Source organism: Marmota flaviventris, chromosome 7 (assembly GCF_047511675.1).
Source record: "Marmota flaviventris isolate mMarFla1 chromosome 7, mMarFla1.hap1, whole genome shotgun sequence".
Taxonomy (NCBI): domain Eukaryota; kingdom Metazoa; phylum Chordata; class Mammalia; order Rodentia; family Sciuridae; genus Marmota; species Marmota flaviventris.
In genome coordinates this window covers 119,108,227-119,135,662 of record NC_092504.1, presented here as the reverse complement: position 1 = coordinate 119,135,662, position 27,436 = coordinate 119,108,227, and the positions used below count along the sequence as shown (strand labels likewise).

General features: G+C 38.1%; 1 protein-coding gene and 1 long non-coding RNA gene across 6 annotated transcripts in view; one reads left to right on the top strand and one right to left on the bottom strand.

Moving 5' to 3' along the window:
• Nucleotides 1-21,508, bottom strand: part of Lrba (LPS responsive beige-like anchor protein) — a 701,372-nt gene extending 679,864 nt beyond the window's left edge. For all 5 annotated transcript variants that reach the window (XM_071614622.1, XM_071614623.1, XM_071614624.1 and 2 more), the window contains exon 1: nt 21,281-21,508. In XM_071614622.1, coding sequence (XP_071470723.1) covers nt 21,281-21,496 — 216 coding nt within the window. In that variant the 5' untranslated portion in view covers nt 21,497-21,508. The remainder of the gene's footprint in view (nt 1-21,280) is intronic.
• Nucleotides 40-21,748, top strand: LOC139706443 (uncharacterized). Its single transcript, XR_011708024.1, has 4 exons — nt 40-230; nt 13,370-13,446; nt 20,346-20,405; nt 21,284-21,748. It is a non-coding gene; the product is annotated as an uncharacterized lncRNA (long non-coding RNA).
• Nucleotides 21,749-27,436: the final 5,688 nt, after the last annotated feature.

Sequence of the window (27,436 nt, the reverse complement as noted above, 5' to 3'; positions counted from 1 at the left end):
AAAAACATGCCCAGTTGCAATTACATCACCTCACTGGACACGACTAATGGACATTGACTTTCACTAGGTTTAACCAATCACCAATGTACATCACCAACTTGGAACTGTATTTAAATTTCTGGTCCTGCCACATTGAAGAGTTTTGCTCTTTGGACACTGGTGAGATTGGCCACCTTGCTGTCTGTCCCTGGACTGACTCCGCCATTCCCTGAAGTCACATGGCATCAGAGGTATTTTGGGGCTCGAGGTTGCCCTAGGATTGTGTAATTTGCTTATAGTGTTTAATTAGCATGCACTGAATGCTATTTGGAATGTTCCCGCACACCCAAAACTTTTTGCATTAATTGTTTATGTTTGATGATTGTTGTGATAGAATATACACTTGCATTTAAAGACAATCCACCTCCGAGTAATTATTTTTTTCACTATTTTTTTATTGGTTGTTCAAAACATTACAAAGCTCTTGACATATCATATTTCATACATTAGATTCAAGTGGGTTATGAACTCCCATTTTTACCCCAAATACAGATTGCAGAATCACATTGGTTACACATCCACATTTTTATATAATGCCATATTAGTAACTGTTGTATTCTGCTACCTTTCCTATCCTCTACTATCCCCCCACAATTATTAATAGTGCTGCTCAAAACAATCACCAAGCCAATACCCACCCCTAGCCCACAGGCAAATTCATATTCATTCTTTTAGTATATAAATACTTACATGCTAGTTTCTAGGGATGCCAAGATGAATAAGCTATCTCTATCTTCAAGTAAGAGAATATAGACCTAAGTCTGTACAATTTCTGATGGCAGGAGTACTCTATAAAAATAAGTTGCTAGTTCAATTCAGTCCTCTAAACTACACCCTCATTCTTTCTTTTTTGTAAGAGCTTTCATGAAACATAATCCATGTGCCATACAATTCTCCCTTTTAAAGTGTGCGATTCAATGGGTTTTAGTAATTCAGAATTGTGCAACCATGACCATTATCTAATTTTAAAACATTTTCACCTCCCTAAAAATGAATCCCATATCCATTAGCAGTTATTCTTCATTCTTTCTCTTTCCTAAGCCCTCACAACCACTAAGCTGCTTTCTATCCCCAGGCCCATCACACAAATGATGGCTCTTATTCTCAATTTGTTGCTGGGTTCTCAAAAAGCTACAAATGGCTGATGAGTAATAATAAGAGATTAGTTATCATATGAACTCTCAAGATACTGTATACACTTGTAAATGAAAAGTCCTACAGTAATACCCTTCTCTCTACCAGAAGTGTTTCTAGGAAGTTTCCACTCATGCTAAATAACCTTTCTTCATAACCTTTCTTCAACATGTAAATTTTCTTTATTGTGCCTTAATTTACCAAAAAAGTTCAAGTTTTGTGTTTTGGTGTTAAGAGCGCATTCAGTAACAAAATTATTCTTGTACCAGCATGAAGCTCTACAGCACTCAAAATTGTGCACCTAGCTATCTTACTCTTCAGAAAATTTTAAGCTTTTTTAGTAAATCTAAAAAAGCTTATTTGTGTCTGGCACAGTGGTGCCTGCCTGTAATCCCAGTTACTCAGGAGGCTGACGCAGGAGGACTGCAAGTTCAAGGCCAGTCTGAGCAATTTGTTCAGACCTTCACAAAATAAAAAATAAAAGGGGCTAGGGATGTACCTCAATGGTACAGCACCCCTGGATTCAATCCCCAGTACTACTAAAAAAAAGTTGGTTTTAAAATAACAGGCAAGACGCAGTGGCACACACATGTAATCCCAGCAGCTCAGGAGGCTGAGACAGGAGGATGGAGTTCAAAGCCAGACTCAGCAACTTCAAAGCACTAAGCAACTCAGTGAGACCCTGACTCTAAATAAAATACAAAATGGGGCTCGGGATGTGGTTCAGAGGCTAAGTGCCCCTATGTTTAATCCCTGAACCTAAATAAATAAATAAAATAACAGACAAAACTCAAGCTTACTTCCAAAATAAATCCTAGGAAATAAGCTCCACCAGGGAACTAGTAAAATCAAAGAATCTATATCATGTTAGTTTGGTATATGTAAATTGTACATTAAAGTTTTTTATTTAGCATTCTAGCCAAGATAAAAATTTAATTAATACATGTTGAAATCTAAAGTTCAACTTGTTTTAATGGACTTATATTTTACATCCTTCTGAAAGGGGAGGAAAATGAGAAACCCAAGAATGACAGTTAATAACCCAAATAATTCATTACTACTCCAATTTCCACACCAATATCAAATTTTTTCCTCTATACTGAATAAATGTTATAATTATATACTTTTTAATATATAAAAATAAATTTTTTACAGTTACAGGCAAATTTACCCAAATTATTTACAATATGGAAATAAGCACAGTCTGTTAACCATGCTTTCAGTCAATCAGAATCTAAACAATTATACTTTAAAAGGAATGAAGCCTTGGGCTGGGGATGTGGCTCAAGCGGTAGTGCGCTCGCCTGGCATGCGCGCAGCCCTGGGTTCGATCCTCAGCACCACGTACAAAAAAAGATGTTGTGTCACCGAAAAGTAAGAAATAAATATTTTTTAAAAAACTATTTAAAAAAGGAATGAAGCCAGGTTAAACTCAATATAAATGACATAAAAGAAAATATTCTACTACTTCAGATTTACTTCAGAAGTAATTACATGTGCAATGAGGAGAAATACAAATCTGTAAATTTTTTCAACCAACTAGAAAATAAAATGAAACTCTAAATAAAATTGAAAAATCGCATATATCGTGACTAAGGTACAAACACTGAATAACATTTCACACTTAGATAAACAAAACACCCCTCATTTAGATTTGCAAAGTTGACTCAAACTCTAAAACTTAAAAACTGTTTTGTATACTCATAAACTCCACAAAAATCAGATCAACCTTACTCTCCTTTGGTTGATTATATTTTATTATCATTGCCTAATACAGACCAAAAGCAAAGAAGAGTTGGTTCTGTATCCTTAATTTTTATACCAGCACAACACTTGGATAAAAAACTAGTGGTTCTCACTCCTTAACTGAAGCTCTTTTAACATAATAGTCAACATTTTAACATCAATTTCCTAGGTCTAAATTAAACTGAGTAGAGAAAAAAAATTTGAAAAGCAGTATTTTTAGTAATATGCTACATTTCACACATAGTATAGGAAATTTTCCTTTATTTTTATAATCTGTAACATGATTCATGACTAAGTCAACTCTAATATGAATACAGAACTGAGATACTATAAACTTAATCAACTTTAGGTCTCCTTCTTAACCAGCAGAGAATGCTAAACGTGATCTGAAATAAAATGTAGACAGATCTAGTGAAAGTAGTAAGACAGTTAAAATATGGGGAGGAGATGGACTGGTACAGTAACTATTTACAAGCCAATCAGTGAAAGTCACTCAAGTCATTGTGCTAATTTTTCATTCCACTCAGGGCACACACATATGAGGAAAAGAAAATAGAGATTCACCCACCTTATGGTGACAGAAAAGAGAATTTACAGGCCTTTTTACTTGAGCTAGGATGCCAAGGAAACTTTCAATTCTAAAAGAATAGAATATAGATTCCAAGGAAAAGAAGTAGCCCAAGGGGAGAAAGAGAACAAGTTCTTGCCACAGGTGGAAGGAGAAAAAGGAAATCTTTGTGGAAATTTCCAGCTTACTCTAATGGACAGAAAAAAATAATAGGATGTACCAGTAGCTAACAATATACCCTGTGGGGCCAGAGAGCACAGAAGCCAACTGAAAACATGCTCATTAGAGTCAAAATCTGACTTGCCTCAGGCAAAATTATTCTTCAAATTTCCCTCCATAGCAAGTTTTCACATCTTCAGATTTACACAGGAAGGTTTTTCTTCATCCATAACTAAGTAATTGGCATTTTGAGACAGAAATAAGAACTTAAATTATGCAATAGTCCCATGATTAGCAGTTCTGGTTGCTGTAATAGATTACAATTTGCAAGTAAGAATATTTTGTCCCCCATTCTAGTAATGACAGGAGCTAAAATGAAAATATAACAAAGCCTTTGTCAAAACCAGAGTTACAGGGCTGGGGATGTGGCTCAAGCGGTAGCGCGCTCGCCTGGCATGCGTGCGGCCCGGGTTCAATCCTCAGCACCACATACAAAGATGTTGTGTCCGCCGAAAACTAAGAAATAAATATTAAAAAATTCTCTCTCTCTCAAAAAAAAAAAAAAAAAAAAACAGAGTTACAATAAACTATTAGGGAAATTGTGCTAATAATGCCTTTAAGGTTACTAAAGGTTCTTACAGAAGTACGCATATAAGCCTCCACAAAACAGAAGGAAAGCACCCATCAAGTTCACTCACCTTACTGAAAACTGTCCCTATAATATCCAACCAAAATCAGCATCCATTACTATACATTAGTTTATTAGATTCTATCTCAAATACACAAGGAAAGAAAGTCAAGCCCTATGTATAAACCCACAGTGACGTCAGATAATTTTAAATTAAAAATCATTTGAGGAAACAAAGGAGGAAAGGTCACCACTCTTAAGACCAGACAGCACACACTGTACCCTGCTACAGAGCACAGTACTACTACAGTGACCATGCCATGGATACTGACACATAAGTTTCATGTTAACTGTGGCAGCAGTTTTCCTAAAAAACTATTCCCAAAATTTACAGACCTAATGTTTATTAACATTAATTAAAGTATTATGATTCCAAGGAACATAACAGAGACCAAAGAAAACAAATATAAAGATGCCAGAATGTCATTAAACTGACATATGAAAAAATAAAAGAATGGACAGCAACAGAAGCTAGTTGATGAGTATATAGGTATTCTCTCATGCTTCTGTGTATGTCTGAAATTTTCCATGGTGAAAATTTTTTTAATAACAAAATATGACTGACAGTATCCAAAGAAATTAGTTTTTTATTAGCTGTTTAGAAACTGGGGGGAGACAAAGTAATTAGCATTAGTGTCGATCAGGTGCACTATTTGTTTTATTGTACTGCAGATTGAACCTAGGGGTGCTTTATGCTGAACTACACTACCTGCCCTTTTTACTTTTTTTTTTTTTTTTATTTTGTAATAGCGTCTAAGTTGCTGAAGGTGGCCTTAAATCTGCAATCCTTCTGTACTCAGGCTCCTAAACTGTTGGGATTACAGGTGTGCACCACTTTGCTAAACCTAGACTTGAATGGTTTTCAATTCAGTGAATCAAATTTTATAATTCCTCTTTTCATTTGAGACAAAATGTTCATATTTCTTGCTTACCCCTTCTCTTTTTCTGTGTGTGGTTCTAAGGATTGAACCCAGTTCCTTGCACATGCTAGGAAGCACTTTGCCTCTGCTATATCCTCAGCTTCCCCCACCCCCATGCCCCAGTACTGGGGATTGAACCCAGCCAGGAGCACTCTACCACTAAGCTATACCTACAGTCCTTTTTATTTTTCATTTGAGACAGGGTCTTGAGTCAATGAATTGCTGAGGCTGGCCTCGAATTTGCAATCCTCTTGCCTCAGGCTCCCAAGTTGCTGGGATATGTAACACTGCGCTGGATATGTAACACCGCACTGGATATGTAACACCACACTGGCAAATTAAGGAAGTTTTGACTTGTGTGTGTGTAGAAGAGAGAGAAAGAATACATGCTTATGAGCATGTGTGATCACATGTATGCACAAGCTAGTGCAGGTCAGGGATATGACTGAAATGAAACTTCTTGTAGATTACAGTCTCCAAGATACCTACCCTTGCAATGTAGATAGTAAAGGATTAATTAGAGAATATGTTTCAGAGGTACAGGACTTGCAACTACAGTAAAATGCACAATCTTTAAAGATACAGGGGCAAGGGTTGTGGCTCAGCAGTACAGTGCTCACCTAGCACATGCAAGACACTGGGTTCGATCCTCAGCACCACATAAAAATAAATAAATAAAATAAAGGTATTGTGTCCATCTACAACTAAAAATATGTATATACATAAAAAGATAGAGTAATTATAGATTTTTAAATACAGTTGTGTTTTTTTCTTTTCTCCCTTGAATATTTGTCATTGAATACTTTTATAAAAATTGTTTTTCTTGTTGACTTTTGTAGAAATTGTAGTTCTCTAATTTTGGCTTTTATATACTACATTCATTCAAGTGGTTATTTTCCTTTACCATTCTAATTCCTGCCATCTTTTTTCCCTTTCTCCCTGTTTTTCTTCCTTTATCCTTTGGTTGTGAATTTCTGTTTGGCTCCTACATGATTTTGAGCAGGAAAATTTAACCCTCTGAGTCTCAGTTTTCTTTTATGTAAAACAGGGGTGGCTGGGGATGTAACTCAGTTGTAGAGTGCATGCCTAGTATGCGTGAGGCCGTGGGCTCAATCCCTAGCAGCCCCCCACCAAAAGAAAAAAATAGGGGTGATCCTATGTCACAGAGTTCTTCTATGTTAAAACACCTCATAGGCACCTGGCACAAGGGCTCAAGCCTATAACCCCAGTGAGTCAGGAGGCTGAGGCTGAAGGATTGCAAGTTTGAGGCCATCCTCAGCAACTCAGTGAGGCCCTTAATCAATAAGACCCTGTCTCAAAAATAAGAAATCAAAAGGGCAGGGAATGTAGCTCAGTGGTAAAGTGCTCCTGGGTTCAATCCCCACTATAAAGATAGATAGATAGATAGATAGATAGATAGATGCCACTTGAGAAAACAAAGAATGTGTAGGATGAGTTAGGGTCCCAGATGAATTAGAGTCCCATGCATGATGAGATTTATGTTTTAGACAAATAGGTATAAATATCAGCTGGGAAACCTTTGGAGCCATGGAATGACTGACTAGCAGAGAAAGAAATCAGTTTGAGGGTTTTTTGGGTTTTTTTAAAAGATAATCATGTCAACTGTGAATGAAGAGTTTTTTTTTTTTAATATTTATTTTTTAGTTTTCAGCGGACCAACATTTTGTTTGTATGTGGTGCTAATAGTTGTCAACGGACATTTATTTATTTATTTATATGAGGTGCTTATAACCCAGTTCCTCACACACACTAGGCAAGTGCTCTACCACTGAGTCATAACCCCAGGCTAGATTATTTAATTACATTTTCCCCACATCCTCACCAACACTTATTATTGTTTGTATTCTTGATAGCTGCCATTCCAACTGGAGTGAGATGAAATCTTACGGTAGTTTTGGTTTGCATTTCTCTAATTGCTGGAGACGTTGAACATTTTTTTCATATATTTGTTGATTATATATCCTCTTCTGAGAAGTGTCTGTTCAATTCCTTGGCCCATTTGTTGACTGGGTTATTTGGTTTTTTGGTGTTTTTGAGTGCTTTATATATCCTAGAGATTAGTGCTCTATCTGATGTGCTTGTGGTAAAGACTTGCTCCCTTTCTGTAGGCTCTCTATTCACTTCACTGATTGTTTCTTTTGCTGAGAAGAAGCTTTTAGTTTGAATTCATCTCATTTATTGATTCTTGGCTTTAATTATTGCACTACAGGAGTCGTATTAAGGAGGTTGGGGCCTAATCCCACGTGATGGAGATTTGGGCCTACTTTTTCCTCCATTAGGTGCAAGGTCTCTGGTTTAATTCCTAGGTCCTTCAACCACTTTGAGTTGAGTTTTGTGCATGGTGAGAGTAAAGGTTTCATTTCATTTTGTTACATGTGGTTTTCCAGTTTTCCCAGCACCATTTGTTGAAGAGGCTATCTTTTCTCCAATGTACGTTTTGGCACTTTTGTCTAATGTGAGATAACTGTAAATATCTAGGTTTGTCTCTGTGTCCTCTATTCTGTACCTTTGGTCTACAAGCCTATTTTGTTGCCAATACCATGTTGTTTTTGTTAATAGTGCTCTGTAGTATAGTTTAAGATCTGGAATACTAATGTCATCAGTTTCACTCTTCTTGCTAAGGATTGCTTTGGCTATTCTGAGTGACAGACTGGTTGTTGAACTGATGAAGAAAGACAGTCAAGGTTAACTGCAGTTTCTACAAAGGGAAAGTGATATCAGTGAGATGAAGCAATACAGGTTTGTTTGATACTCTGTGCTGAGAAATATCATCTCTGCCTTCTGTTTTCCTATCAACTAATTAACTTACATGTCTCTAAATAAAATGTAAAAAAGGGCTGGGCTGGGGCTCGGCAACCTAAGTTCAATACCCAGTACCAAAAAGAAAAAAGAAAAAACCTAGTTCAATACCCAGTACCAAAAAGAAAAAAGAAAAAGTCTTCACAATGTCTTAGTGATAGCAGAATTAACAATTATTTTTAAAGTTAAAATTATGGCTAGGCTGTGTGGTGGTGCATACTTATAATCCTAGTGGCTCAGGAGGTTGAGGCAGGAGAATTGCAAGTTCAAAGCCAGCCTCAGCAACCTGACAAGGCCCTAAGCAACTTAGCAAGATCCTGTCTCTAAATAAAATACAAAAAAGGACTGAGGATGTGACTCAGTGGTTAAGCATCCCTGGGTTCAACCCCTAGTACCAAAAAAAATTAGGGCTAGGGGTATAGCTTAGTGGTACAGCACCTGCTTAAGCATGCATGAGGCCCTAAATTTGATCCCCAGCACAACAAAAAATAAAAGAAAGTTAAAATTTAAAAAAAAAAAAAAAGTTGGTGTCACCTGTCCATCGGTTGGTGGAGCTATCTGTCTGGTTAATTCTAATAATAAATGTGACCTTGGCTTGCTAACCAGTTTTGTCCCTCCCAGTCAGCATCCCCCAACTTCTTAGAGGGACAAACAGCATTCATCTACCCAAAACTAAACAACAGCAGATCTGTGATGCCCTTAGCTGTCCAAGGTTGCACGCACTCTACACTGATGGGTTCAGCATGTACCTACCTATGCCAGCAGGCTGCAGTAACACCCAGTGCCAAAAATACCCAGTAACCTGTTGAGCCTCATTTGTAATGGGAATTGGGGATTGCAATTATTCCCCATGAAGGAAGAACTCCCGGGAAGTGTGGGTCATAAGCTTGTGTTGATTGAGTCCCCACTCTTTGAACATACAGCCTGTTGCTACTACCAATGGGATTATTTAGGAAGACTCTGCATTGACCCCCAGTGGAGGAGAATGTCAGCCCACAACCCTGGCAGAACACTTAGAAGACAGTTTAATTTGACTATCTAGAGGAAGTAAACATCCATCCTAACACGGTTTCCTTGATCACCACCATTTGTTGGACTTTGGGTTGTTCTGGCTCTTTCTAGACTAAAAAGTTCTTTCAAGATTACCTTATGGCAATAAGAAGAGTCACCTTCCACTGGGACCCAAAGATCAAGGAGGAGCTTAGAGCTCCAAGAAACTAAATAAAGTACCCAGACCTCTAGGAAACCCATTGCAAAAGTTTAACACAACTGTGACCTTGGAGTCTTCTCTGATGCCCTCTGAAAAAAAACCAGCAAGAATATTTATCAGCCTCACACCATTTGCTCAGAAATGTTAGAGAAACTTAGAAGCTTAACTCTCAAGCCTGGTCCTAAATTTCCTTCCCCTCTACCAGAAGGTTGACCCCAACAGTAGGACAAAAGAGCAAAGTTCTCAAAGGACATCAGAGGTGGCTTGCTCTATAGGAGGAAAGGTGTTAAGGACAATGTTATCTCTGAGGAAAGAAAGGATGGCAACACTGAGATACCTCTTAACAAATTTTCTCAGCTTGAAAGAAAACAGCAATCAACATTGGGCTTAAGACAGTTCAGAAAGGATTGAGAAATGAACCCTTCAAACGTGACTACAGTTATTGCCTCTATCATAGACAGGATTCTGCTCAGAATGCCAGAATAGAGGACAATTCTGACACAGAGTAGATTTAGGCATAAACCTTACTCTTATAGGATTCTTCCTTGCTGATTATCTTATGCAGCAGATGAAGAAAGGTACTGTATGCTAGGATAGAATGTATATCGATTGTTTTGATAACCCATGATGTGTTCTGAAATAAGCTATGTTATAGTATCCACTTTATAAATAATAAATCTGGGACACAAAGGGGATAAGGAACTTGTACAAGACACTGAAAAACTAATATTGTTGAGATTCTGATTCAAGAAATCTATAACCCAAACTTTTTTGGGGCAGGGTAGTTCTGGGAATTGAACTCAGCCTTTTATAAAAAAATATTTTTAGTTGTAGATGGACACAATACTTTTATTTATTTATTTTTATGTGGTACTGAGGATCAATGAATCCAGTACCTTCCACATGCTAAGCAAGCACTCCACCACTGAGCTTTAAGGTCACTTGAATAATGGAAGCCCATTAATAAAGCTTGACAAATACTGAAGATGACACGTGGCATTGTCTTCTACAATTCATTAGTAAAAGCATCATCCTTTTGGTACTGGGGAATGAACCAGGGGTCTACCACTGAGCTACATCCCCAGCCTTTTTTATTTTGAGACAGGGTCTTTCTAAATTGCTGAGGCTGGCTTCCAACCTTGAATTCATCTGCTTCAGCCTCCCAAGTAAACTGCTAGTATTACAGGCCTGCACCACCACACCTGGCCCCTTTTTTATTAATGTGCTCAATGTGGTCAGTATGTAAAAGTCACACAAAAGATTATTAAAACTTCAGTTTCTTTTAGGATCAACACACAAGGTCATTTCAATCTTGAAAGCTAAGCCAACTATATTTTAACCATGAGAGTATTTAATAATGGACTATGTCATTAATTTCATCCAATTTAAATATGATATTCACTAAAATTTCCCTTTTACTAACACAAATTTTAAGTAATTTAAAGCAAAACAAAAGCAAATTTAAAAAACCTTACAAGGTGAATCCTGATTATGCTAGGCAAGTCTTAAAAGATCTAGCTAACCTTTCAGACTGACTATTCAATTACATGATTGAAAGATGCCTTAAGCCACTATTTTCACATTTAAGGTTCTTTGCAATTATATACCATATATGGCTTAGTGGTTAAGTGACTGGACTGATCAGAAAAAGTGCATGTCTATAATCCCAGCTACTTGGGAGGCTAACACAGAAAGATCACACATTCAAGGCCAGCTCTAAGTAACCTGGCCAGACCTTGTCTCAAAAAATAAAAATTAAAAAGGCTGGAAATGGGACTAGGGTTATAGCTCAATTATCTCCAAAAAAACTATTATTAAAGAGTTGAACTATATGAGAATAATGTGGAAGTGACGCTAGTTCATATAGACTTCTTCCAACAAAATTAAAAGGAATTCATAGCCATATATGAATATTTTAAGGAAAACTTACAGACTTATTTTCCTTTCATGCAAACAGTGGCTAGTTTAATGACTTCAAGAAGCACTATGCTTTTTCCATTATGTTAAGTATTTGACAAGAAGCAACAGAATGAAAAAAAACTGCAAAGACATTTCCTCCTGTATTAAAACAATAAATTAATGAAGTAAGGTACACCTTGGATGAGACTTTTGGTACTGATAAAAATGTTTTCTCTCAGAAGTTAAAGATGAATGTCCTGCCAAATCCATATCTCAAAGAAGGAAGTATAAGCTCCAGGGTTCATAATACAAAAGTGACTGATTCTAAGTCACTTTTAAAATGCCAGTAAAGATTTAATCTTATTAGTATTCTTGTTAGAATGATTCTTGGTTCTATTAGTATTCTGATCACAAAGTTTCATAGGTTTTGCATGGTCTACCACAACCCTAATATTTCCTTATAAGCCCTATTATTTTTAGTTCAATTTTATAGAATGCAAGACATTATGGCAGAAACACCCATATATAACTCATTGTGAAAATTTTTTTTAAATTTTTTTTAGTGGTAGGACACAATATCTTTATTTTATTTTATTATGTGGTGCTAAGAATTAAACCCAGTGCCCCATGCATATAAGGCAAGCACGCTACCACTGAGCCACAACCCCAGCCCTGCATGTGAGAATTTTAAGAAGTAAACTGGGTTAATACACATGTAAAACAGAACTTGGCAAGTAGTAAGCACTCAATAAATCTTAACTGTTGCTATTATCTATTATAACACAAAATAATGAATTAACTTCAATTCAAAAGCACATCAATTATCAATATACTTATATACTTCTATCAAATTGCTTTAGTCAACTTATAAAATAATCCCTTTATAAACCTAGCCATAGATACACAGCCTCACCTACCCACTAACAGGAAAGTCACCAACCATAAGGAAAATTATTCTGCAAGTCTTTGGATTTGTGTTTGCTTACAACCCCAGCCTGCCTAATGATATCTTTGTTGGATGATGGTGTGGCTCAGTGGTAGAGCACTTGCCTGGCACATGTGAGGCACTAGGTTTGATCCTCAGCACCATATAAAAATAAATAAACAAAATAAAGCTATTGTGTCCATCTACAACTAAAAAATTTGTTTAAAGAAATCATTAGACAAAGCAAAAATCTTTTTCAGTTCTCAAGCAATAGATGTATCTCTAACAAAACATAGTTAATTGAGTTTTTAATCATTCTGTAAGTATACAGAAAATCCAGTCCCTCACCACTCTCTAAAATTACAATATTTATAGAGGTAAATTACTAAAAGATTGATGGGATAAGGCTGATAAAGAGAGGTCTGAAAAATAAATGCAAAGACTAAGGTTTAATAGAGACAACAAAACTTTGAGCAAGAACATGATAAAGTCACATAACCTTAGAAGTAATTAGGAATTCAACTTTCTATCCAAAGTAATAATATGCACCACAAAATCCCCTCTTGCTTCATTTGTTTGTTTTGTTTTATATTGTTTTTTGGTACTGGGGATTGAACCCAGGGACGCTTTGCCACTGAACCACATCCCCAGTCCTTTTTTACTTAATTTTTATTTTAAGACAAGGTCTCACTACATTAAGGATCTCACAAAGTTGCTGAGGCTAGCCTGGAATTTATAGTGCTATCTTAGCATCCAGAGTGACTGGGATTGCAGGCATGTGCCACTGTGCCCAGCCAAAATCCCCATAATGCCATGTTCTGAAACATTCAGGGACAAGAAATTCTCTACTTCATAAAGCACATTTTGATCACATAAATTATTTCTGGATAAATCCAATTAAATCTTTGAGGAATCAATTTTTTAAAATCTAAACTGAGAATGCTTTATTTAGTTGGTCAAGTCAATTAGAAATAATTTTTATACTCAACAGCTTTTTTAATTATTTTTTAGCTTTTTTGCATATAACTTTTTTTAATTGACACATAATTGTACATATTTACATGTATAACAAGTATAAAGATCAAATCAGGATAATAAGCATTTCCTTCTCCTTAACATTTTATCAGTCCTTTCAAATTCTTTTCTAGCCTTCCCCCAACCCCTCACAGGACTGAAGATTAAATCTTGCACATACTAGGCAAGTGCTCTACCAATTAACAACATCCCCTGCTAATTTTATTTTTATTTTATTCTAAAACAGGGCCTGGCTAAATTGCCCAAGCTAGTCTGGAACTTGTGATCTTCTTGCCTCAGCCTCACAACTAACTGGGATTACAGGTATGTGCAATCATGCCTAGTTTCTAGTTCTTTATAAAATACACAGTAAATCGTTTTAAGCTATATATTGTCACCCTGCTTTGCTACACAACTCTCAAACTTATTCCTCCTATCTAACTATATTTTGTTATTTGTTACCCAATCTCCCTCCATGCCTCTCATCCTTGTTTTATACCTTTTATTTTTGATGCAACATTTTTTAAATTTTTTTCTAGTTGTAGATGGACATAAATCTTTATTTATTTTTATGTGGTGCTGAGAATTGAACCCAGTGCCTCACATGTGGTTGGCAAGCGCTCTACCAATGAGTTACAACCACACCCTCCCCAACATTTTTTTAAGCCAGTGTCACTAGAAGTCAACACTCAGGTTTCTGAGTATGCACCCATTACATGAGAGTGAATTAAAGAATACTAAAGCAAAAGGAAAAAACTAAGATCAGGTTATAGCAGACTATTTGAAAATTAATTCATGAAATTGCTCTAAGGGGTAAAACAAATACTGAGGTAATTCAAAATGATACAATGAAAAATGCAAGCTGCCTGACAAATATCTTCATAGAAACAGAAAATAATTTAAAAAATAGACCTTAAGACTTTTAACAACATACCTTTTTGCAGAAAAGAATAACAGGAACTAGAATTCCTGGCAGTTGTAATTTACTTAATGAAAAAGAGTAAGACATTTCCACTTAACAAACACTTATATTTGGGGGAGGGGAGGAGGGTACTGGGGATTGAACCTAAGTGCGCTTAACCACTGAGCCACATCCCCAGTCCCTTTTTATTGAAACCATATCTCACTAAATTTCTTAGGGCCTTGCTAAATTGTTGAGGCTGGCCTTGACCTTGTAATTCTCCTACCTCAGCCTCCCAAATTGCTGGGATTATAGTTGTATGCCACCATGCCTGGCTATTCATTTTTTTTAATATTTATTTTTTAGTTTTCGGCAGACACAACATCTTTATTTGTATGTGGTGCTGAGGATCGAACCCAGCGCCGCGCACATGCCAGGTGAGCGCACTTCCGCTTGAGCCACATCCCCAGCCCCTCATTTATTTTTTTTTAATATGCATTTTTTTTAATTGTAAGTGGGCACAATACCTTTATTTTATTTTTATGTGGTGCTGAGGATTGAACCCAGTGCCTCACGCATGCCAAGCAAGCGCTTTACCACTGGGCCACAGCCCTATTCATTTTTTTTATTATTTTTTTCTTAGTTGTTGATAGATCTTTATTTTATTTATTTATATGACTGGTGCTGAGAATCGAACCCAGTGCCTCACACATGCTACCACTGAGTGTGATACCACTGAGCCAGCCCCTATTTATTTATTTTTTAAGATACAGGATTCTATTATGTTGCCCAGGCTGACCCTAAACTCCTGGGCTCAAGGGATCCTCCTGCCTCAGCTTCCCACCTGGGTAACTGGAACTACAGGTACACTCTATCACATCTGATTTTTAGCACACCGAGTACCAAGCACTGTGAAAAGTTCTGAGTTCTGGAAGCACAAACATAAATAAAAACCTTATGAATAATTTATGTATCATAAAACAAAAATGTCCTGTAGACATTTTTAGTTCAAACATACAAAATCTACTCCAAAATATGTTTAAGAAGATATATGTGAAGCCAGGTACTATGGCACACACCTATAATCACATATCACAAGTTCCAGGACAGCCAGGGCAACTTAGTAAGACCTCGTGTGTCTGTCTCTGTCTCTCTCTCTCTACACACACACTTTTTTTTTTCTTGTACTGGGGATTGAACCCAAGGGTGCTTAGTGCTGAGCCACATCCCCACCACATCCCCAGCCCCACCTCCTTTTTTTTTTTTTTTCCATTTTGAGACAGGGTCTCAGTAAGTTGCTCAGTGCCTCAGTAAGTTGCTCAGTGCCTCACTAAGTTGCTGATGCTTACCTCAATCTTGCAATCCCCCTGCCTCAGTCTCCCAAATGGCTGGGATTACAAATGTGTGCCACCACATCAACTCAAAATATTTTTAAAAGGACTGGGGATAGAGGCTGGAATTGTAGCTCAGGGGTTGAGCACTTGCCTCACATGCATGGGACACTGGGTTCAATCCTCAGCACCACATAAAAATAAATAAATAAAATAAAGATATTATATCCATTTACAACTGAAAAAATAAAAATAAAAAAGGACTGGGGATGTAGCCTACTGGTAGAGCACTTACATAGCATGTACAAGGCCATGGGTTCAATCCCCAGTACCACAAAAAAAAAAAAAAGTGTGTGTGTGTGTGGTGTGTGTGTGTGTGTATGTGAGACAGAGAGAGAGAGAGAGAGAGAGAGAGATGTTCAGCGGAGTCAGTATAAGAACAAAAAAAAGCTTACTTAGTTTCCGTTTTTTCAATTTCCAAATGATTTCTCAATTTAAAAAAAAAAGGAATTCTAATGGAACAAGGCTATAAAACTGAAGAGGCCTAAATTATCAATTCTAACAATTATCAGTTCTAGAAAACTACAAAGTTTTAAAATTTCACCAAATCATCCAAATTTCTCTTATTTATCAACATTAATGAATAATCTAACAATACCTATTCATGATCTATACAAATGTCCACAGTGAACCATTTTTTCCTCTTTTGGAAATTTCAATGCACAAATATACCTACAAAAGCATTTTAATAACAAAAAAGAAGTTTACTTAAAAATTTCTGAAAGAATGAAGGAAAAATCTACAAAGAAGGGGAAACATCCTGTGCTTATAGACTGGAAGAGTCAATATTCCCCAAAGTGATCTACAAATTCAACACTCGCTATCAAATTCAAGCGGACATGCAAAGCACCTAGAATTAAAAAGAACAATCTGGAAAAAGAAGAATCAAGGAAGGGAATATACACTCCCTATTTCAAAACTTACTACAGTAATCAACAGTTTGTACTGGTATAAAAACAACTGAGGGTGCTGCTCAATGGTAGAGCACTTGCCTAGCATATGCAGGGTTCTATGGCCAGTATGGAGGTGCAGGGAGAGTAGGGATACAGACACATAAATCAATGGAAAAGAATTGAGTCCAAGGTTAAGGATGAAGTTCAGTGGTAAAGCATTTGATTAGCATATGCAAGGCCCTGGGATTGATCCTCAAGTCTGTAAAAACAAAGAGTCCAGATAAATCTTTACATTTATAGTCAATTATTTTTAACAAAGGTACCAGGCAATTCAATGAGGAAAGAATAAGCTTTCAACAAATGGCCTGGGACAATCATATAACCATATACAAAAAGATTAATTTAGACCCTTCTCTTACTCACACCATACAAAATGAACTCAAAATGGATCATAGGCCTAAAGGAAAGGGATAAAATTGTAAAGTGTCTGGAACACAGAATGTAAATATTACAAAATTAGGTTGTAAAAAGAAAAATAAGACTGGGATGATGGCTATAAAACCCCATAAATTTACTAAAAGTTATTGAAAATATATATATATAAAACACACTACTTTAGGCCAGTCAGCACTTTTCAGTAGTAATAATCATTGGAGAGCAGTCCAATTACTTTAGAACATTAGGACAAGAGAGGCTCTCTCTTCCAAGGGATGTGAACAATACATGTGGTCCCAAAAACTACTGGCAGTCATACTACAACCTTGAGTGGAATAGCAACAGACTAAAGCTAATATCATACAAAGCAAAACAGAAACAGAAAGAAACTGAGTCTTTAATATGATTGAGTTACAGTTCTTCTTACCCTACCTTTGGACTTTCAGATAAATGAACCTATGAATTCTTTTTATTGTGCTCAAAGCAGCTCAAATTCTCTATTACTTATAATATTGTAATAAAAACAAGTATGTTTTTTAAAATTGATTACTTTTTTAAATACTTTCAGTTATAGATGGACACCTTTATTTTATTTACTTTCATTTTTTTATGTGGTGCTGAGGACCAAACCCAGTGCCTCACACATGCTAGGCAAGTGCTCTACCACTGAGCTATAACCTTTTAACCTTAAATATATGATGGCAGATATTAAGGAGGAAATAATTCTAGATACACACATCAGAATAAAGACATGTTGAATGATTACCTTTCTAACAAAGTTCATGTATAAGCCTGAAAACTGATTTTATGTGACCCACATATAAGTAAATGTTTTAATTTGACATTTTAAAGTATTAATTTTTAATTCTAGATTTCCTGAAAAATCAAAAGGTGTGACACCACTGTATCCATGTCACTGTGTCACGACAATCATCTGAAACATAAGAGCAGCTGCTTCTTTAAGCCCACAGAATACACTCTGTACACTGTCAATACAAACCTAATATTTATGTGATCTGCTCAGCTCTTCTAAGTATTAAAGATTTATACTATAATATTTAGCAAGACATATATCAAACACCATATAATGGATAAGGAAAATTATATTCCATCTTTTAAGTTTTAACATTTTAATTAAAAATCAAATTTAATTAAATTACTTTTTAGAAAAAAAAAATCATGAAAATATGATAAGAAACACTATTCTTGAATTAAATAGTTCTGAATGCCTTTATATTCTTGAGGAAAACCTAAACTCAGCAGCAAGTTTCTGAAACATGCAATATATTAATTATTCTGAGTCCAAAAGTTTGAAAACCAAATTACTCTAACATACAGATGAAGAAATGGTCTTAAATTCCAATGAGAAAAATGCAAGGTTGACCAGAAGTTTAAAACACTTTAATACACTAATGTACTTTAATCAAATTTATCTTTAAAACAGACATATAAAAGGAATTATAGGGGCTGGGGATGTGGCTCAAGTGGTAGCGCGCTCGCCTGGCATGCGTGCGGCCCGGGTTCCATCCTCAACACCACATATAAACAAAGATGTTGTGTCTGCCGAGAACCAAAAACTAAATATTAAAAAAATAAAAAATTCTCTCTCTCTCTCTCTCTCTCTCTCTCTCTCTCTCTCTCAAAAAAAAAAAGGAATTATAAGGGGATAGTGAATTTATAACAGTAAAGTCAAGATACAATAGCAAAGTTGGGAGGCAGTACTTCATACAGACAGACCTTTGGAGCAGCTCTGTGGCTCTACCACATGCTATCTGGACAGAGGAGGGAATGTCATTTAATTTTGACAGTACACACTCATTGTTTAAAGTAGCTACTACTTTTTTGAATTTTAGTTGTTGTTGTTGTACATGGACACAATACCCTTATTTTACTTATTTATTTTTTATATGGTGTTGAGGATCGAACCCAATGCCTCACACATGGTAGACAAGTACTCTACCACTATGTTACACCACAGCTTAAGTAGCTACTATTTAATGAATAAAAAAGAATCAGTAGGACATGAGCCAGGTATGGTGGCTCACACCTGTAATCCTAGCAACTCAAGAGGCTGAGGCAGGAGGATTGATTGCAAGTTCAAGGCCAGCCTCAGAAACTGAGAATAGACCCAGTCTCAAAATACAAAATAAAAAGAGTTGGGAATACAGCTCAGTGGTAGAGCATCCCTAAGTTTAAGTCCCAGTACCAATTTTTTTTTAAAAACTGAGGCTGACAATTATCAATTAGAAAATATCTAATTAGGTGCAGCAATACTGATGAAACTGAGATGGACTAATTTACCAAAATTCCAACATTTCATTTTCCAAAATTTTTTAAAAACTGGCCAACACTCCATGTATTGATCACTGCAAGTATTGTAAGAGGAAATGGGAAAAGAGGAACTGCTATCTAATCCTCTCAGCAATTTTTCCTGACCTACCTGCCAAAAGAATGATGGTGAAAAAGAAGTGTAATTGAACAAATTTTCCTTCTCCTTCTACCCAATCACCTGCTACCCTGCCAACATGCAACTATGGAGAATTTAACCAATGACCTTAAAATCTCTTTAGGTCTACATTTCTAAGCAGCATATAAGTAAACTATTACTATGGAATTTAGATTTTCTTTAATGATAAAAATGCAAGTGACTCATGTTTGTTCAACCACCCCCACAGGACATATTCTAAAGAACAGAGGAATTTGAATCCTCCTTCTGTCAAAGAATGTTGTGTCTTCACACACACACACAAAAAAAAAACTAATTATGCACTATATCACTATCACAGATTTCTGTTTATCATCCAAGATACATGAAGTCTAGAAAAAGAAAAAAAATCAAAAACTTGTTTTCAACTTTTTCTATTTTGATGTAAAGAATTAGATCAATTTGCATTTTATCTCCTTATATCTCATATGCATATAAGCTTCACATGCATAGAAGATTCCCAAAATGCTGATAACCAATGACGCTAGATTACTGATACCAGAGTTTACTATACTATTATATATATGGACATTTCCATAGAATATAGTTTTTAAAATGTGCAGGGTGTGGTGATGCATGCCTGTTATTCCAGCTAATCACAAGGCTGAGGCAGGAGGATGGCAAGTTCCAAGCCAATCTCAATAACTTTGTGAAACCCTATCTCAAAAAAATAAATAATAAGGGCTGGAGACATAGCTCAGTGGTAGAGCACCACTGGGTTCAATCCCCAGTACACCCTCTCAAAAAAAAAAGTGTATTTATACATAAACTCTCAATAATCTGGTAGAGAAATGCCATATTGTTCAAAGTTTTCATACTCCAAAAATAAATTACTTTCATCCAGCTACTTTTGAGAAGAGAAGTTGTATTGCAAATGAGCAGACTAGCACTTAAGGTCTAGTGTAGGAAATAATTAACCACCCTGGAATAATACAAGCCTAACCTTGAAAACACAGAGGCAAAGGGAAAAAGTGCTAAACTGTTATTACAACTATTTGGTGCCATCTGTTATCTTCTAACAGGCTGGGTGGAAAAGGGTAATTTTTTTTTTTTTTTAGTTGTTAATGGACCTTTATTTTATTCATTTATTTATATGTGGTGCTGAAAATCGAACCCAGTGCCTCACACATGCTTGGCAAGTGTTCTACCACTGAGCTGCAAACCCACCTCTGAAAAGGGTAAGTATTTTGAGGCTAAATTTCCTTTTGATTCTTAAATTGATGACTAACAGGGACTGGAATAAACCTAAAAAGGCTATTAAAGATAACTATTTCTAAGAATGGACTAGAGGAAAAAAAGGAAAGTATCTCATCCACTTTTTAAAAATAACATTCATAGTTCATAGTAGTATAATCAGCAATGTCCAATAATCAACATTACGTCACTGTGAGACACAAATTTACAAAAGAGAAAAATTATACCATATCTGCCTCAATCCTTTTTCAAATTGCCAATTTTCACAAGATTGCTTTACACGCAATCCTAAATTCAATCAAAAATTTAACTTTGATTACTTCTAAAAATAAAACATCAAAATTTAAAAATACTAACTGGCAGCAAATTAATCTTTCATTAGCATTATGAAGAAAAATTTTGTGTTTAAAACTTATTATGGCAAAACATAGCTTAAGCAAACTCAAAGACACGTTATTTCCAAGTTTAAAAAAAAAGGTCACAATAACTTAACTAAAACGTTAAAGAGAAATGCAGGCTTAAACATACCCGTACCAGGGGGAAAAAAATAATATTACAGAAAACTCATCCACTGGAAAACACCCACCCATAAAAAAAAAAAAAAACACTTCCACCGCAATAAAGATTTCCTCAGTACTGATGTGTTCACTTTCACAAAACTCAAGCATCCAAATTTGTATAATTCTCTTTAAATTGAAAACTGTAAGAAACGGCTTCATTTAGGTCAAGTAGAACTTTGTATTTCTAACCATGGAAAAAGCCATCATCAGAGTAAAGCACAGGCAGGACTCCAGCTTTAACGTCTTGTTCTCCAACTCACCAAGAAAAGTATATGCTTATAAAATATTCATCTACTTACCAGGTTAAAGACAGTTTCTACGATATCCCTATTGGATACTTCTCCAACTTCAACCAATCCCGTCAACACCGCAAATTTCATTCTGATGCCCCTGATGGGGAGCCCTGGCTTCAGAGACAATGCACCCCCTTCCGCAGGGGTTTCTTCTTTCCCTCCACCTCCCCCGTCATCACCTGTTGGTGGCGGGGAAGGGCCACGATTGTCTTCACTAGCCATTGCTAGTTCACGAGGAAGGACAACTCGGAGTCACCCAGAGGCAGCAGTAGCTGCACTGGTAATAAGCACAGGACACGCAAAGCAAAACGAAAAGGGTCTCTCTTCCAACTTGAGGAGAAACCCCAAAAGCAGTTGATGTGGAAAGTCCTTGGCGTCGCCCTCTTCCTCTTGGAGAATATTTGTCCAATCTCTCTCCCCGAGGCTGACAACAACGCCAAACCCTATTGGAAGATTAAATATGTGTTAAATAGACTAGGTTTGGTTTGAGGGGACTGTTTGGGGGGAATAGTTATTGTCCGTCAAGTAAGTTACTAAAGGCACCCCGCCACCAGCCGCCCGCTTCTCCCGGGCTCCCGGAGCCGGTTCTGGCGAAGGCGGGTCCGCGAGGCCCGGAGCAGGTTCACTCCTCCCCCACACTCCCGCAGGTTCAGGGCGCAGGGCAACCTCTCCTCACAGGTGCACGGAAGAGAAACTGTCGCGCGGACAGGAGGGGCCGGGGAAGGGAGGGGACCCCCCCACGCCACCACCGAGGCAGAAAGTTCCTCCTCACCCAACACTCCGGACTTGTCCTCGCCCCCTGCCAGGGAGCAGCGAGACGGAGGTGGCGGCGGAGAACCAGGGCAGGAAAAGGCGGGGGAAGGGGGCGGTGATTATCTCAACGCTCGGCCCAGGGGGAGGAGTGGAGCACCTCTCTCGGGCACCTGAGGTTCGGTGGCGAGAGGAGGGGAGGTGTGTGCTGTGGCAGGAAGGGAAGGGAGGCAGCCAGGGAGGCCCCAGGGCGAGGAGAGGAGGAAGGAGAGAGGTCAGTGCACCTGGTCGCAGCCTCCAAGTTTCCCTAGTCCGCTCCCCGGGAGCCCGCGGCTGCACAGAACTCCATGGTTTCCTGGCCCGCCCCACCCCTGCGCTCAGCCTTTGCAAAAACAGCCACTGCTGGCGTCACCGACGCCACGATTAAGGCTGCTGATGGTGATGAGGATGCTACTGCCACAACTCGCCCCGCCGTCCCTGCGCCCACTGAAGCTGCTCGCGGCCGCCATGACAGCGCCGAGGGCTGCCGGGCGCGGCGTGCGCGTGCGCGAGCGCGCGGGGCGGTGGGGCGGGCGGGCGCGAAGGCGGAGGCAGGAGCACGGCTGGCGGGGGACGCGCGGGCGAGCTGGGGGGCCGCGAGAGGGCGGGGGCGCTGGGCACCCGCTTCCTAGGAGGAACGCGCGTAGTGTGCCGCCCGGCAGACCTGCCGCTCAGGTAGCACCCGCTGTGTCCCCCGCCCTGCGAGGACAGTCCTTTCCTGCCAGGGGCCAGCTTTTCCTCCCTGCCCACCCCCCGACCTGGGAAAGCGCGTGGGCAAGTGCCGAGGCTGTGATTCCGACGCTCCTGCTGTTGTTAAGTTACCGCAGGGTCTCTTGGCGCGGAGGGAACCGCCCCTTGTTGCCAAGGTGTCGTCTTGGACTTGGAGAAGGACACCTGAGGGACCTCTGCATGTCAGGGAGGTGGCAGCGCTGGAGCCGGCGAGGCTGCTGTCCCTGCCTAAAGGGAGCCCAGAGTCCCCACCCCCCGCTGCTCTCGGCTGCGGCCCGCCCGCGGCGCTGAGCGGAGACTTGGAAAGAGATTTCCACTGGGATGCCCCGCAGCTGCCGGGTTCCAAAGGGGAGAGGAGGAGACCGCGTCCACCAGGAATGGGAAGGATTCCTTGCCCCGCAGCTGCCGCCCCACCAAACTTCTCCCACATTCTAAGGACAGGAGGATTCCTGAGACAGCTGCTCCCGACAGCGTGAAGGGGGGTTGACTGCCCCTGGATGGGGGTGGGGGCTCTCTCGTGATTTTCCAATGTCAAAGTTGGGTTTTCCTCATTCTCAGAATAATTTAAAAGGTACATTATATTAGGTTGAAGCCAGGATAGCTCGTCATACTCTAAGAGTGTCCTTCCCCTCCACCCTCACTGCTAATGATAAAGCATCAGTGAATAATGAACAGAGGGAGGTAAAGTTTCGCCCTTAAGGTATCATACCTCTGAGGCCATAAGACCTCTAAAAAAATATGTTTAAAGTACTCCTAAATTCCTAAAGTGAAAGTGAAGCAAAAGGAAGTACTCTGGAGGAGTAAGAAGAAAACTCATATTGGTTTGAGAGAGGAAATATTTGAGAGGGCCTTGAAAAATAGACAACTCTCACAGGAAAATTTGGTAGGAGAGACGCAACAGGAGAAAAGACTCAAACTTGCCTAGTACACAGGCCTGTAATCCCAGCAACTCTGGAGGCTGAGGCAGGAGGATCGAAAGTTCAAAGACAGCCTCAGCAACTTTGTGAGGCCCTAAGCAACTTGGTGAGACTATGTCAAAAAAAAAATACAAAGGGCTGGGGCTTAACTACCTAGTGGTTAAGCCCCCTAGGTTCAATCTCTAGTACAAAAAAAAAAGACTCAAGCTAGAGAGTGTCTTAAGTATCAAATCTTTTTAAAATACTAAAAGAAAAAGAAATTCAGTTGTATCATAAGTGGGTTTAGATATTTCAAAGATGAAGCAGACTTTTTCCTGATGATCTGAATTGCTGACTCCTGCACTTTCAAGGTAAAAGGCAACATCAGTGGTTTATCACCTAAAATCCCTGAAAAATGAAACACCTCAGATTTACATTTCAGAGGTTAAATGACTAAGTCTGGAATAAAAGGGAGTGTGGGGTGGGCGGGTACCTGCAGGAGAGAAATTTACATTTGAACTTTCATAGGTCTGTATTTTGAAGGTGGAAGGCATTAAACCATTAAAATCTTCTGTTAGGATTTTGCTTACTCCGATTTGAGCAAATAGCTTCATACATCTAGCTTATAAGCACTAAAAAAAAAAATGTTAAATAAATGCCTTCCATTTAAAAAGGAGATGAACCACCAGCATGGTGGAACACTCCTATAATCCCAGAGGCTCAGGGAGGCTGAGGCAGGAGGATCACAAGTTCAAAGCCAGCCTTTGCAAAAGCTAGGCACTAAGCTACTCATGAGACCCTGTCTCTAAATAAAATACAAAATAGGGCTGAGGATGTGGTTCAGTGGCCAAATGCCCCTGAGTTCAATCCCAGTACCAAAAAGAAAAAAAAAAAGGAGATGATAATAGTGAAAATCCCAGTACCAAAAAGAAAAAAAAAAAAAAGGAGATGATAATAGTGAAAATATCCTCAATACAATGTGACCAGAGTTACTCTGTCCCAATGATCAAGGGTTAAGGTTTATGTCTCATGCATTCTCAGACTCACCGGTAATACTGTCCTAATGGTTGATATAAGACAATTATGCAATTATTTCAAAACAAATTGTAAAGTGGGCAAGGTGGTATATCCCCTAATCCGGGATACTTGGGAGCCTGGGGCAGAAGTATCCCATGTTTGAAGCCAGCCTACACAAGTGAGAACCTGTCTCTTAAACTTTTTAGTTGGAAATATAGCTTAGTGGTACAGTGCTTGCCTAGCATGTATGAAGCCCTGGGCTCAGTCCTCAGTACCATACACACTCAAAGTTGTTTTGTTTTGTTTCAGCCGCCCACATCATTTATTTGCCTATGCTTACAGTTAAATAATTGGCAAAATTTCAGGCTGACTGCAGGAAAAAACATAAGGAAAGCAGATGGGTAAACTTCACTTCTAGACACAATTAAAATTCTATAATTGTGGATTATTATTGAGGTGTACAACATGAGAACTGTGGAAAAATTCAATCAAATCTTAAACTCCTTCATGGCACAATACATGTAAGTACTCCACGACATACTACTTGGGTTTTTTGTTTGTGGTCCTGGGATTCAACCCAGGGGCATTTTATCACTAAGCTACATCCTCAGCCATTTTTACTTTTATTTAGAGACAGGGTCTAAGCTGCCCAGTCTGGGCTCAATATGTGATCCTCCTACCTCAGCCCATTCCCACCCCTAATTGCACTACAGCCTGGATTTTTTTTTTTTTTAAACGAAGATTGAACCCAGGGGAGTTTAACCACCGAGCCACATCCCCAGCCCTTTTTTACATTTTATTCAGAGACATAGTCTCACTGAGTTGTTCAGGGCCTTGCTAAATTGCTGAGGGTGGCTCTGAGTTTGTGATCTTCCTGCCCCAGGCTCGTAAGCCACTGGAATTACAGGTGTGAGCCACCAAGTCCTGCCCACACTTGGATTCTATACATACTATTTGGATTAAGTTAAACTCCGAAGTCACTTTCTTTCATTTTTCTGATCTTAAAGCCTTTGCCTGTGTCTACAACTATTACTAGTTAGAATGAGAAAAATTCTGGTATAGATGGGTATTTTAGGCATATTCATATAAAATTAGTTTTTACTCCATAGTCCAAATATATTTGGGATTCAAAATAGAACCTACCACTTTACCACAGTGATAGGACTCTTTAAATTGTTAATCTTTGGCAGCCTCAAGTTTATTAGAGAATAAAATTACAATATAACATAATATCTTAATCTTCCAGTAATAAACTTTCTAAGTAAAAAGAATTAAAAACGGATATCTTAATAAGAAAAACAGTGTACCTTTTTTTTGTATTTTTAGAATTATTAATGGACGTTTTCTACTCAAAAGACTTCATGTGAATTATCAACCCATGAATTTATATGACTGCCTTACCTGTATCCCTGTATCTCTCTCTCTCTCTCTCACACACACACACACACACACACACACACACACACCAAAAGAGAGAGAAAAGAAAACAGGAAAAGTAAGAAGTCCAGGCTGAAGTTTCCTATTGCCATCTAATTTGTTTCTCTCTCTGACATCAACATCTTGGCAGAATTAAGAATCAAAGATTTTTGTAATTTTTCTTGTCTTCAGAATACACCAAAATCAGCAGAAAACGAAAAAGGGCCACAGGTGTATGTATCTCAGTGGTAGAGTATTTGCCCACTATATTCTGAGGCTCTGAGTTCAATCCCATCACTGACAAAAGAAAAAAAATTAAGTGACATTAAATATGTTTAAAAACAAAAACAAAAAACAGTGGATTCAGAACAGGAAGCTATCTGCATAATTCAGAGGAACTCAAGCAAAGAGAATGTAATTTCATGCTGAAATCAAGATTATCAATCTAAAAACTCGTACCCATATACAAAGAGAAATTTTTTGAGAACAGAGATGGATGGAATGTTCTTTCCATCAGGAAAACACTCAATCCACCCAATTGTAAATTCTTGGCATTTTGCTAGGGTACAGATTAAACGATAATTTAGGGTAAGTTACCACCTAAATGATCTGCAGTGCATCTATGTGCGTGTCCCTGGATTTATAATTTCTTCAGTTATTCTTCAGCACAGTTTATGATATCTTAGGCTGAAAATTAACATCCCTAGCTAACTCCCTCTTTTGAGAAAGTCAAATATTGCTTGTACTATTCATTAAATATTACTAATGTTAAGTAAAACGTCAAATGTTAGTAACCCTTATTAATGACTTTTTTTAATGGTACTGGGAATTGAACCCAGGAGAACTCTTTGGTACCTCTGAGCTACATCCACATCCTCAGTTTTCTCCTCCCTGCCTTCTTCTTCTTCGATAGAGATAGAGATAGGATCTTGCTAATTTTTTTAGATAGGACTAGACTTTGTAATCCTCCTGCCCTCAGTCTCCTGAATAGTTGGGATTAAGGCATGCTCCACAGCATGCAGTATTAATGACATGTTTACTGAGCATGAGACTCTAGGAACAATTACAATGTAAAGGAGAAGAAATTGCCTATTCATTGCTAGAAACTCAAAAGTTTAACATTAAAAATTCTTTTGATTGTTTAAGTTCAAAATGATCCAAATCACCTTGCTACATTTTGGACATTTTTTAAATCATTTCCTTTGTGTGTGTGTGTGTGTGTGTGTGTGTGTATACATATGTATATATATATCCACAAAAAGGTAGAGGTATTAAGAAGGACAACTCCAAATTTGGCAAGTATGCTAGCCAAAAC